This window comes from Podarcis bocagei (assembly GCF_964188305.1).
Source record: "Podarcis bocagei genome assembly, chromosome: 3".
Classification (NCBI taxonomy): domain Eukaryota; kingdom Metazoa; phylum Chordata; class Lepidosauria; order Squamata; family Lacertidae; genus Podarcis; species Podarcis bocagei.
The window spans coordinates 70,289,217-70,302,805 of NC_138127.1; the positions used below are offsets into that span (position 1 = coordinate 70,289,217).

At 44.0% G+C, this 13,589-nt stretch overlaps 1 protein-coding gene across 1 annotated transcript; it reads right to left on the reverse strand.

Annotated features, from left to right (window-relative positions):
* Positions 1–379: 379 nt before the first annotated feature.
* LOC308583384 (epoxide hydrolase 1-like) lies at positions 380–12,637 on the reverse strand. The gene is made up of 9 exons (XM_081187276.1): positions 12,479–12,637; positions 7,915–8,125; positions 5,469–5,649; positions 5,102–5,332; positions 4,872–5,001; positions 3,461–3,666; positions 2,276–2,384; positions 1,899–2,024; positions 380–796 (listed from the first exon to the last, which is right to left on the reverse strand). The coding sequence occupies exons 1-9, from the start codon at positions 12,505–12,507 to the stop codon at positions 595–597; spliced, it is 1,425 nt and encodes a 474-aa protein (XP_081043402.1). The 5' UTR covers positions 12,508–12,637; the 3' UTR covers positions 380–594.
* Positions 12,638–13,589: the final 952 nt, after the last annotated feature.

The following is a 13,589-nucleotide window of genomic DNA, read 5'->3' on the forward strand; positions in this document are numbered from 1 at the left end:
AGGTTCATAGCCACTAATACACACCCTCATTCCATTCTCCTCCCCATCTCACGCCACCTTTTCCCCTGCACAGCAGTTAAGCTTATACTGGCACCAGTGCAAGCTGTTTTTCACAAGGCGGGAGCTCCTTCCCAGCTGTAACTTTCTACCAAAAATTGTTGTCCTTGCATGGCAGTTTGCTTCCATTGAAGCAGCTAAAGCCTATTTTCTAAAGCATAATTGCACAAAGCATAATCCTGGGTGAGGCAGGACTGAAAGAGGAGAGGCTCCTCACCCCTGGGAAATGTATCTGATTTTTGTGAAGGTGAAATGAAATGTAAAAGGAATCTGTCTTGTAACAAATCTTATAAAATCATTATAAGACAAGAACTCTACTACCTTGGCTTTAAAAAGAAGTTGCTTTAATGTAAACAGTGTCTTTTCCCTTTTTTCACACTACTTTGTATGGCTTCCACAGCTAGCCTCATAGAAAAATACTTGCCTACCCAAAACTTAAGGAGTACATACATGCTTTAAGTACTGTTTAGTTGTCGGAAAGCTTCCGACTTTTGGTTCATAGAGCTCTCTGCAATGCTTGTGCCATTTAATATTAACTTACAGGTGTTCCACCTTCTTCACAAACTGCCTGAAGTCTTGAGCTAAAAGTGCTGGTTCCTCAAAGGCAGCAAAATGTCCGCCTCGTGGCATGTAGGAATAGGTGACAATGTTCTTAAACAACTTCTTTGCCCAGGAACGTGGGATATGAGTAAGTTCACCAGGGAAGGCAGCAATACCAGTAGGAACATAGACTTCAACCCTGTAGCAGAAGATACCATAACTTCTCAAGAGCTTACTAGATAACATAGGAACTGCAAAACACTTTTTCTTAGTAAGCCTCACTGTGGCAAGTTAAGAGAACATGCTCTTCCATAGCCCACCCATTAATACATATTGCATTCTTTGTCTTTTCCAATTTTTTACCACGCATGCAAACTAAACTATGGCTGGTTCACTAGTTATAGCCGTTCCTGGACTGGGACAACCTGCCTTTATAACTCTTGTTCTAATAACCACATAACTGGATGTGTAAGCGTTCCACAATGTGGTCTATATGGTATGGGGTTTAAGTACCTGTTGAATCCTGCTATGAGATCTTTGAGAGAGGCCATGCTCAAGGTCACTTTGCTGTGTAATGATAAGAGATAGGGCCTTCTCCTTGGTGGTACCCCATTTCAGAATGTCTGTCACCTAAGTGGATAATTTTCAGGAGTGCACTGAAGTCTCAGACTTTGGGGGCATAAATGTGAACTGGATTCCAATAGTGTCTTGTCTGCTGCATTATGGGAGTTGTATCTAGAGTTGCACTCAAATGTTTTAATTGTAAGCTGCTGTGAGCTCCTATAGGAGAAATAATATAACTTTACTAGTGAATACTAATAATATATTGGCAACCATGAGGGCTAAATGGTTCTCTTCTTGCAGATGGGTTCCAAGAGAGTTGGGTTTGAAGCTTTTACTCCGGCTTTATAGCAACAATGGACCCTGTGATAGTTTTGGTAATTGGGAAAGAAGCCATCATGGACTTTGTTCTCAGTGAATCATTTAGACAACTTAAAACTTGGAGAACAATTACCTGATCTTTAGGCATGGCCAAAGAATTCCATAATGCTAGTTGGGGCTTTGTTTATTTCCTTTGAATCAAAGCATGTAAGATTTCAAAACTTGCTTTCAAAAGCAAATTTGTTGTTTTGGAGGAAATACTTCTGGATGTGATGAAACAGGAATATTGTGCTTCTATTATGTAGCCAGCTATTGCTACTACCACCATAACAGCTATAAAAATGCCTTAAGACAGAATGCACAGCATCTTCGCAGTGCAATGACTTCTCTTAAACCAGCTTCTGGTACCTCTTCCTTACCTGCTGTCAGGAGCATTCTGGGGATTCTGGGAAAGATTCTCCTTGTAAAAGCGCATTGATGGTACAATGGAGGAAGTGACCCAGTAAATCATGATATTGGTCAAAAGATCATCAAGAGAGTATTTCCTAAACAGAGAAGTTTAAAGCATTATCATAGTTTTACCATCATACCTTTGGTACTTGACTGCAATTTGGTCTACTAATACGGAATAGAAAGTGAGCTAATAACATGCTACCTTTGGGGTGTGTTAAGAGTATACTGAGAAAAGCAGTAATAGGTTAAAAAAACAACACCAATTTTATTGGCTGTTTGAGATGAGAACTCCCCTCCCCCTTCCTAAAAAGGATCCTCACCCCATTACACTTGTGGTACAGACCTTTCCAGACCTCCATTGTCCATGTTCCGGAATGATTTGTCTGTCCAGGTGGAGAATTTCTCCAGGATGTATGCAGCGAGTCCCACAGGAGAATCATTCAATCCACAACCTAGATCGGGGAAACAGCATATTACCGTTTACATCAGACACTTGCTCCACCTCTGGCTAGGAACTGGGCCCTGCATGGGACTTGCTCCGAGATCAAAGTGAGAACTAGGGCTTTGTATTGCAACCAACTTAATGCCACATCATTCTGGATGTCTTAACTGCAAGGGCCTAGTTCTTCCAACTATCTAGTTAACCTGGCTGGAGAAAAAAAAGCATTTGGCTAGAAAAGTGGCCAGTGTGAGCACATGGGTTGCTGCTGACTTTCATCTATGGTACCTTGGAAGTTTGCTCTCCCCCCGCCACCTCCCCCCCCATGTAAGCCCATTACCAGGGGAGCTTATCGTGTGAATCTTGTTTACTTGCAGAGTTATTTTTGCTCTCTGTAAAAGTGGGGGACAGAGATCTGTGTGTGTGTACAGTAGTCTCGTGTAGATGTTACATTCCGGGGAGGGGCATAAATATGAAATCACATATAGCTGAAACAACACCTTGGAATTTTACCTGCCAGAGCAAGTGTGAGACCTTCCCAGAGCCCAGTAAGCAGTACAGAGAGCTTAAAAGCTATTTTTGTGCTGGTAAAACCTGGCATGGAAAGAGCTTTTGAGCTCTCTGCCTTGTGTGTGTTTAATTTGTGCAATATCAGCTGGCCGGCTACCAAGCATGTACATCTGTGATCATGCAGGTTAAATGCACATAAGTTGTAATCCTACTGTATTACTTTGCCCTTCCTCATTTGCTTCTGCAATTGTTGGCATCCTTCAGTCTCAAGACACTGGAGTTCACCTCTGGGGATGAAGGTTTCTAGGAGCCACAGGTGAGAGCTGAGTGCAGAGTGAGGACCAAAGGTGGACAAGCTACTCCAGAAGGAGCATGATGTGTCCCCCACCAGTGCTACATCCCATATACTCTTTTGCAATAGAAAGGTATAATTAATGAAGCCTGATTAATCCAAATCTGTATAATGTATTGCAGTTATTCCTATGTGCCTTAGCTAGTATAATTTCATTCTGTATGGGGGAGACTAAAATGCCTCTTTTTTCAGTGGGGCCTTCACAAAACACAGGATGATCAACAAACCTGCTGTGTCCGGCTTGGTGGCCTGGATGTGTAAGTAACCAGATTCTCGCAAAATTTCATACACGTGCTTCTCAAAGTATGGGAATAAACGACGTGCGTCTTCCCTGGTGAGGCCCACCAGCCATGGTACGTAGGCTCCCAGTAGTAAACCAACCAAGCTAATGTTACTGGTGAAAACCATGTTCAGATGAAGCCCTTTTACAGATCTGAAAAGAAGGCATGGAGAGTTTTCCTAAACTTTCTAGTAAATGTGCTTTGGCTAGCATTAGAGTCAGAACCAGCAAATATGGAAGAACAATGAGAAAATACTTGGGAGAAGTGACATCCAGGGAAGAGATATAATCATACCTTGTATACACAGGCAGGGATATATTGCTGTTATTTAATACTGCTTTTAATAGTGGTTCTTGTGCAAGCTGGCATTTCTCAGTTGCTTGCCATAAGTTCAATTAGGAGCAAAATCTGGACTTTCTTCGGAGCAGAAATTGATTCCTCATGCAGATGTAATCTAAAGCCTATGTTTCTGTTCTCAATTACTTCCATGAGTCCTGCTTTGACGACAAATGCTCATTATATTCTCCGACATCCTTCCTTGCAAACAAAAACCCTTGCAATGCAGTAGTCCAACCAAGTTGCATGAATAAAGATTATGCCTAGATAACCCCCTGCTTTATAACATAAATGTAAGGCAAAAGTAAGGGATGCGGGTGGTGCTGTGGGTTAAACCACAGAGCCTAGGACTTGCCGATCAGAAGGTCGGTGGTTCGAATTACATGACGGGGTGAGCTCCCGTTGTTCGGTTCCTGCTCCTGCCAACCTAGCAGTTTGAAAGCACGTCAAAGTGCAAGTAGATAAATAAGTACCACTCTGTTCTGGTTCATGCTGGCCACATGACCCGGAAGCTGTACGCCGGCTCCCTCGGCCAATAAAGCGAGATGAGCGCCGCAACCCCAGAGTCGGTCACAACTGGAACTAATGGTCAGGGGTCCCTTTACCTTTAAGATAAAAATAAAGGACCCCCTGGACGGTTAAGTACAGTCAAAGGCGAGGGAGCCGGCGTTTGTCCACAGACAGCTTTCCGGGTCATGTGGCCAGCAGGACTAAACCGCTTCTGGTGCAACAGGACGGAAACCAGGGCGCACGGAAATGCAGTTTACCTTTCTGCCACAGCGGTACCTATTTATCTACTTGCATTGGCATGCTTTTGAACTGCTGGGTTGGCAGGAGCTGGGACAGCAATGGGTGCTCACCCTGTCGCATGGATTCGAACCACCTTCCGACCGGCAAGGCCAAGGGGCTCAGTGGTTTATACTACAGTGCCACCCACTTTACCTTTATAATGTATAGATATGCCACAGCCACTAATTTATGAAGAATGATTAGGATTATGCAATAGAGAGATGGTGCTTACTGTGGCACCATCTGGGCTATGTTTGTGGTGATCTTGGAACCCCAGTCTCCACCCTGCAGGTAATATTCCTGGAAGCCGAGTCTCTGCATTAGCTTGTGAAAGATTCGAGCAGCAGCCAATGAATCAAAGCCTATCAGTGGGAAGAAAAAGCATCATTAAAAGACATCTACCACAGCTTTTAATTAAAAGCAGTGCCCTGGAAGTCCCTCCTTGGTTTATCTGCCACTTACCCTGTTTGTGAGGGGCCTCTGAAAAACCATAACCTGGGATGGATGGACAGACGATCTCAAACACCACATTTTCGCCACTCAGTCCATGACCAGCAGGGTCCGTAAGCAGTGGGATGATCTTATAGAATTCATAGAAGGAGCCAGGCCAACCATGCACCATCAGCAACGGCCTAGCATTCTGACCTTTCGGGGTGTGAGGTGGTTTCACATGGATGAAATGAACTTCAATTCCTGCCAGAAATCCAACAGACAAGTTTTAAGTGCAGCAGAGAAAGCTCACTGTGGAAAATGGGACTGGGGTTGGTCTGAAAGGATTAATCCCATTACAGGATATATTTATGTGTAGTTCAATGGGGAAAGAATTCACCTTCAATGGTTGTCTTATAATGTGGGTACTGGTTGAGGATTTTAACTTGTTTTTGCCAGTCAAACTGGGTTCTCCAGTAGGAGACCACTCTCTGCAGATAGTTGGAGTTGAAACCGTAGTTGAAGGCAGCCCCTTCTAGGGGTGGTGTGTAGCGGGTCTGATCGAGACGCTGGTACAAATCCTACAGAGAAGAGAGAGAGAGAGTCCCCATAAAGAATACTTTCAAAAGTGAGGCATCCTAACCTCTATGAATAGTTCTTAGAGGATCAAAGGCTTTCCACTATATATTACGGGTGCACAAAGATTGCGCTTTCTATACGGCCCTAAGGAATATTACGCAAAACAGTGTTGTTCATATGGGTTTCTGGCTGGATAAAGACTTTGAGTGAAGGCCTCAAACTAAAATAGTTTTTATTAAACACAGATGAGAGAGGCTTTCATTTCATTTAGGAAGAATTATTTCTTTTGTACGATTGAGGAATGGGACGTATAGAGAGTGTTCCATGTCCTAAAATGCCTGCCAAAACTGGGTAAAAGATTCTGAAACAGTCAAAACTCAGGAGAGCTTTCCTGTTGCTAGACAGCATAATTAATTTTGTTCCCAAGGATGCCATTTAGAAAATGTGACCCTTGAAACATATCTTAACATCTTGAAAGATTTTTAAGTCCCTTACAGAAAAGGGGCTGTTGCAATTTTTGAAGCTGTTTTGAACACGTCAATGATAACATATTGCCAATATAAGCTATCAGGTGACAATTTATTAGTAGAGGTCTTCCCTCTCTTCTTCTCCTCTTTGGCAATTACTCATAACAGAGTAATATTGTCTTCCATGAACATGGTCTTAACAGTGTGTCCATAGGTGACTGTGGAGGCCAATTCTGGATCCATACATCCTTCCACAGTGGGGACATTGGTTTCTGGGCGGGAGTTGTTCATGGTGAGGGTTTGCCAAACATGCCTTCCTCTTAGCACGTTTCTCCCTTTCATCCTTAGTTTGAGCAACTTCAAAGTCCATGATACCTTTGGTAAAGCCTGTTCTCCAACTGGAGCATTCGCAGGCCAGTGTTTCCCAGTTGTCAGTGTTTATACTACATTTTTTTTAGATTTTTAGATTTGTCTTGAGTTAGTCTTTAAACCTCGTTTGTTGACCACCAGCATTATGCTTTCCATTTTTAAGTTTGGAATAGAGTAGTTGCTTTGGAAGACAATACTCAGGCATCCGAACAACATTTTAATGTATTTTTAATCTTTGTTTTAATGTATTTTTAATCTTTGCTGGAAGCTGCCCAGAGTGGCTGGGGAAACCCAGCCAGATGGGCAGGGTACAAATAATAAATTATTATTATTATTATTATTATTATTATTATTATTATTATTATTATTATTATTATTATTATTATTATAATGACCACTCCAATGAAGTTGATGTTGAAGAATCATTGCTTCAACAATAGTGATCTTTGCTTCTTCCAGTACATGGGCATTAGTTTACCTGTCTTCCCAAGTGATATGCAAAAATTTTCAGAGACACCGTAGATGGAATTTTTCGAGGAGTTGGAGATGGCATTTATAAGTAGTCCATGTTTCACAGTAAGGTTGGTAGTACAATAGCGTTGTAAACAAGCATTTTGGTTTCCCTGAAAATGTCCCGGTCCTCAAACACTCTGCACTTCAATCGGGAGAAAACTGCCCTTGTAGGAAAAGTGGAGGTCATCCTCTGAGTGTGCACATACTACATTGTCATCAGCATACTGAAGCTCTATGACGGAAGTTATGGTAACCTTACTCTTTGCTTTCAGGCTACTCAAGTTAAAAGAGCTTTCCACCTATTTGATAGATGGTTTCTACCCCGGTGGGGAGTTCAACAACGTGTAGGGCAATGTATAGAGGTCTTCCCAGCCCTCCTCCAACACAGTAATGCTTGAATTGGGTGATGAAACCTGACACCCTCCCCCTGTTTCAGCTAAACCACAATCCTCTGCAGCCTTCTAAAATCAGATAACATGGCATGGCCACCTCAGGATCACCTGTAGTTCAAGTAATTAGTAGCTGGAGAGTCACAGTGATACAAAGCTTGTTTGCTAGCATAGTATCCCAATGACATAGGAAAACTGGCCTGGCCAGTTTGGGCTTTACCAGCATCCTCATCTGACCTAAAAAGCATGACTAACATGATTGGCTGAAAAGAAGGTAGGCAGCTACAGAACCGGAATGTGATCAATCCTTAGTGTAATCCTACTGAGTTGGCAGACTTACACACTCTCCAGCTCTCACAGGGCAGTTAGAAATTCAAAACACAATATTAAAAGCAGTTGAAAACAATCACAAAAATAAGCTGGGTCCTAAAAATATACATCTCAAGTGTCAAAAGCCAGGGTAAACGCATTTGTACCATAAATTTTACACATAACACCCCCCTACCCATTTCCATCTTCTCTTTAGTACCTGGATTTCCTCCTCTGATGTCGTTACTTTGAAGGGTCTAATTCCTTTATCTTCTTCATCAGTATGTGGTCTCTCTCCAGAGCCCCACCATCCATCTCCCATTTCTAGGGTCTTCGTCCTCTGCCTAGACAGAAGCCAATATACTAGGAGGCCACCACCTCCGAGCGCACAAGAAGCTGCAATCATGTTTTTCTGGGGTGTGTCATAAGACCTAGAAAGGCACCCAACATTTTGTGAGGCAAAGGCGGATAAGCAATCTATGTGTGCAAAAGAAGGATTACTTGCAAGCCTCCTTAGAAGCAAATGGTGGGTTTTCACTGAAATGCTTCTTGGTACAGTGGTACCTCAGGTTAAGGACTTAATTCATTCCAGAGGTCCGTTCTTAACTTGAAACTGTTCTTAACCTGAAGCACCACTTTAGCTAATGGGGCCTCCTGCTGCTGCTGCACTGCCGCCGTGCGATTTCTGTTCTCATCCTGAAGCAAAGTTCTTAAGCCGAGGTACTATTCCTGGGTTAGTGGAGTCTGTAACCTGAAGCGTATGTAACCTGAGGTACCACTGTATTTAAAATCGTAGCTTAGTAATAATAATAATAATAATAATAATTTATTATTTGTACCCCGCCCATCTGGCTGGGTTTCCCCAGCCACTCTGGGCGGCTTCCACAGAAACCAAAAAACACTAAAATATCATACATTAAAAGCTTCCCTGAATAGGGCCGCCTTAAGATGTTTTCTGAATGTCAGGTAGTTGTCCATCACCTTGACATCCGATGGGAGGGCATTCCACAGGGCGGGCGCCACCACCGAAAAGGCCCTCTGCCTGGTTCCCTGTAGCTTCGCTTCTCGCAATGAGGGAACCGCCAGAAGGCCCTCGGCGCTGGACCTCAGTGTCCGGGCAGAACGATGGGGGTGGAGACGCTCCTTCAGGTATACTGGGCCGAAGCCGTTTAGGGCTTTAAAGGTCAACACCAACACTTTGAATTGTGCTCGGAAACGTACTGGGAGCCAATGTAGGTCTTTCAAGACCGGTGTTATGTGGTCTCGGCGGCCGCCCCCAGTCACCAGTCTAGCTGCCGCATTCTGGATTAGTTGTAGTTTCCGAGTCACCTTCAAAGGTAGCCCCACGTAGAGCGCATTGCAGTAGTCCAAGCGGGAGATAGTAGAAATTAATAGGACAAAAAAAGTAGTTCTGAAAAAGCATATAATCAAAGGTTGTATATGCAAGTGTTCTTTAAACATTTTAATCACTCTTTTATGCTTGCATGAGGTAATAAACTGAAATTTCATTCTTTGTTGGGCTCAGCAGTGGCCCGAGAAATAAAGATTGGGATACATGGAGACACAAAGAGGATTATAGGGCAAGATTTGGTCTATGTGTTAGGTTTCTGTAAAATAAATAATAGTATATTTTACATTAACGCTCCAATCCCAAACATATTTCAGAAGTAAACCCTATCGATTTTGATTGCATGAATTTTCAAGTAGACATGATTAGGATTGCAGCCTTGTTTTAATAATTTCCAGTTATCAACTGTACTTTTCAGGCTACAGATTATAACTGAATATGCATTTCATTCAAATAATCCCAGCGGTAGAGTGAGTGGGTGAATTACTTGTTTCGGGTGACTTGCTCCCCCCCCCCCCCCGCTCACCCATGCCACCTGTAATTTTGATTAGATAAACAGAGGATAGTAATTTGCACTGAGAGTTTCCAGGCACTATTGGTATTCTAAAAGTTAGACTAGTTGGAAGCTATTACTACTGCCATCCTGTCCAAATAGCTACTGTGTTTAAGACTGGGTAATGTGAAAGGAGCCGAATCATATAACCCGAATGGGCATACTCTGGGAATATATTCCAAAGCGGAAAACTCAGTTTCAGTCCCCATTTTTTTAGCTTGGCATAATTGACGTGGGTGGCGCTGTGGGTTAAACCACAGAGCCGAGGATTTGCCGATCAGAAGGTTGGCGGTTCGAATCCCTGCGACGGGGTGAGCTCCTGTTGCTCGGTCCCTGCTCCTGCCCACCTAGCAGTTCGAAAGCACGTCAAAGTGCAAGTAGATAAATAGGTACCGCTCCGGCAGGAAGGTAAACGGTATTTCCATGCGCTGCTCTGGTTTGCCAGAAGTGGCTTAGTCATGCTGATCACATGACCCGGAAGCTGTACACCAGCTCCCTTGGCCAATAAAGTGAGATGAGCGCCGCAACCCCAGAGTCGGTCACGACTGGACCTAATGGTCAGGGGTCCCTTTACCCTTTACCTTTAACTGTCAGTCTGGACCTGCGCTCTGGAGGCTTCACGCGGCTATCCCTGAAGCCTTCGCAGCACAGCGTGAGTTCCTGCTGCGCTCCGGAGGCTTCAGGTTCCTTTCGCTGAAGCCAGGAGAGTCTTGTTCTCCCAGCTTCAGCAAAAGGAGCCTGAAGCCTCCGGAGCACAGCAGGAGCTCCCGCTGTGCTCCGGAGGCTTCAGGCGGCTATCCCTGAAGCCTGGAGAGCAAGAGGGGTCGGTGCGCACTGACCCCTCTCGCTCTCCAGGCTTCAGCGAAAGCAAGGCGAAGCCTCCGGAGTGCGGAGGGAGCGCTCCCTCTGCGCTTTGGAGGCTTTGCCTTGCTATCGCTGAAGCCAAGGAGCCTGCATTCGCTCGATAGGACGCACACACATTTCCCCTTAATTTTTGGAGGGGTAAGTGTGTCCTATAGAGCGAAAAATACGGTACTTCATTTTGCCTGTGCCAAATCTTCCTGTATTCAGCTTCACTGGTTAACCTTGGATTTTAGTATTAGGATAGAAACCTCTCCCTATCTACTTTCTCTACACCAGGGGTGGCCAACTCCCAAAAGACTGTGATCTACTCACAGAGTTAAAAACTGGCAGTGATCTACCCCCTTTTTGGGGTTCAGGGCACAAATACTGAGCTTCTTTGGGGGGAGCCAGTGATCTACCAGTGATCTACCACAGACATCCAGTGATCTAGCAGTAGGTCACGATCTACCTGTTGGATGTGCCTGCTCTACACCATGCAGAGTTTTATGTGCCTCTGCCCTTCCCTCCACCCTTAATAATATTTATTCCAAATTAAAAGCTCCAGATATTGCAACCTTTCCTCATTGAAGAGGTAGCTCACATTGATCATTTTAGTTGCCCTTCTCCAATACCGCCTTCTAACCCATCCTTATTTCTAAACTTTGTTCCATTCTCTTACGTAAACTGGGCTCCTGGCATGTGATTGTGGGTTGGACTTTGGCTCTTTTGCCAATGCCTCTCTGAAGGGCTGCCCTTTGCCCCAGGCACAACAGTAACAAAAATCAAGCCTATTAATGCACATAGCATTTCAATTCCTGTCCGAGCACAATAGAGGAACCAGCAGAAGCAGTTAAGCAGTGCTTTTCTGAACATTCAAAATGCTTTGCACAATCTTCTTGCAATCCTTATGTCCTGTATTACCCTCATTTGACAAATGAGGTTTTCCACTGAGAGGCAATGATTTACTTAAGGCCACTTAGTGAATTTGTGGCAGGAGAAAGTGGCTTTCCATGAAACCACCAGTTTGGGTACATATGACATAATGAGCAATTTTGCTACTAAGGGACACCTGGATTTCTGCAAACCAGGAACTTCCCCGTATTCCAAGTTTCCGAGCTCCTTAGAAGCAGAGTAGTCAGATCCTTGTTTATTTAAATCTCACAAGGATTTAGCTACTCAGAGGCCTTATCCTGGTAAGATATGGCGTTGATTCAGCACCAAGCAGCTTTAGTGGTGCTAATCTGCCTCAAGCAGGATCAGAACTTGATGGCTTTATGGAGGGGTCTGTCTTTCCAGCACTTCCTCTGCAAACAGTCCTAGGCTCCTTTCAGTCTGTCCTTTGGTACATATTTGAAGGGAGCTTTAAAAACAAAGTAGCCGTTCTGCTTAACTATGCATTGAAATTAAGAGCTACCAACCTGATGAATACCCGCTTGTGGATAAAAAGAATAAATTGGGGGGGTGTTCCCACCCATGGGTGTATCCAGAGGGGCAACTGCCCCCCTACATCAAGCGAATAAATAAAAATACTTAACTAAAAGTAGAAACTGTAGAAAGATTTTGACAGACTTTTCTGAGCACTTGGGGTAAAAAAAAAGTAATTTAAAACAACTGTTGCTGAGACATTTCATTCAGAATCTGTTTGACAGAGCCAGACAGAGAATGATGACAGGTAGGTGTCATGCCCACCCCCTAACATAAATCTTGGCTACGCCCATGTCCGGACCTCTTTTCTATGTATGTTTATGTAGGAAGTAGGTATTCCAATCTACCTGAAACATGACTGTGATTACCTAACTGGGCTGGTAGCTATTCTAGTTTCATTGCTCCACAATAAAAATAAGGAGTTTGAACTGCCCTTTGCTTCTTAATTTCAGAGCACAGTGAACTGGGTTGGCTGCCCTGGCTTCACGACTCTACAGCCAGCATTCAGACCAGTCCCTCGCCATTTAGCTTCTGGCTAAATACCAAGTCCAGCTTATCCCCCCCCCCCATAAGCTCCCCCAAGAGCAGCGCCTGCTGCCTCCTCTTTACACTCACCTGACATTCTGCAGGATCTGCTGCCACATGTCTGCAAGATGGGCCTATGAATCAACAAGAGTTCAGCTTTGACCCACGGACAATGCAGTTGGAAAAACCTTCCTAGGTACGTACTTCCGCCTTCAACTGCCTGTTCCCTGTACTCCATTGAGTAACATTGAGTAAACAAAAAGATTACATAGTTTCCTACTGCCATCTACTGCCTAAAGGCATGTTTCCATGATGGCTAGCAGGACTGGTCAAAGACATTTTGCTGCCTTGAAGCAAGAGCAGCAAATGGCGCCCCCTGGCTTTCTCTTTTTCTTCAGTACTTATACCACAAATCCCTAGTGTGCTGCTAACACTATATGCATGTCTGAGACTGCCTAGATTTAGTTGACGTGACAGAACCTGTGCTATATATGAAAGGCAGGGATGCTCAAATGGCAGCAAGCTTTGTTGACCCTGGAGCTTCTGAAAAACCCTGGGTAAGACACAGAAATGGGAGTAGGTCTAATAAAGGTAACCAGCACCATGCTCACTTCTCTGGCACCAACATGTCCACAACCACTTGGAGCCACATCTCTCTGAGGTTCCTTATTTTTTGAAATACAAATCTGGCCAATCTGTTGCAATACAGAGCAACTGCAGTAAACCCCACATATAAAAATGGCTTTTCACATTGTGACCTCTCGTGATCACAATGCAGAACTGCTTTTGCTGAGTTTCTTTGCAACATGCACCTGTAAGCATGTGCCCCCATTAGCTCTGAGGATGCCACAGCAACTTTACTCAGGCAACTATTGTGGAAACAATAAGACTTTCTGTAAATCCGCTTCAGGGAGAATTTTTATTCTTAAAAGGCTTTAGCCACTTCACTGACATTATGAAAACTCCTAAGATGCCTCCTGGAACCAGATATCGCGTTAAAACGAAATCCAAACACGCATTTACTTTTCAGATAAACAGTGAAGCTTTCCCAGTTTACCTGACACACTGCTGCTAAAGGTAAAGGTAAAGGACCCCTGGACAGTTAAGTCCAGTCACAGGCAATTATGGGGTTGCAGTGCTCATCTCACTTCAGGCCAAGGGAGTCAGCGTTTGTCCACAGACAACTTTCCAGGTCATGTGG

Coding starts and splice junctions, on each gene's coding strand:
- LOC308583384 (XM_081187276.1), bottom strand. CDS start 12,507: ATGTGGCAGCAGATCCTGCAGAATGTCAG. Junction 2,385..3,460: donor CACCAAGCCGGACACAGCAG/GTTTGTTGATCA, acceptor TCCCCGATCTAG/GTTGTGGATTGAATGATTCT. Junction 797..1,898: donor CAGAATGCTCCTGACAGCAG/GTAAGGAAGAGG, acceptor CTTCTGCTACAG/GGTTGAAGTCTATGTTCCTA.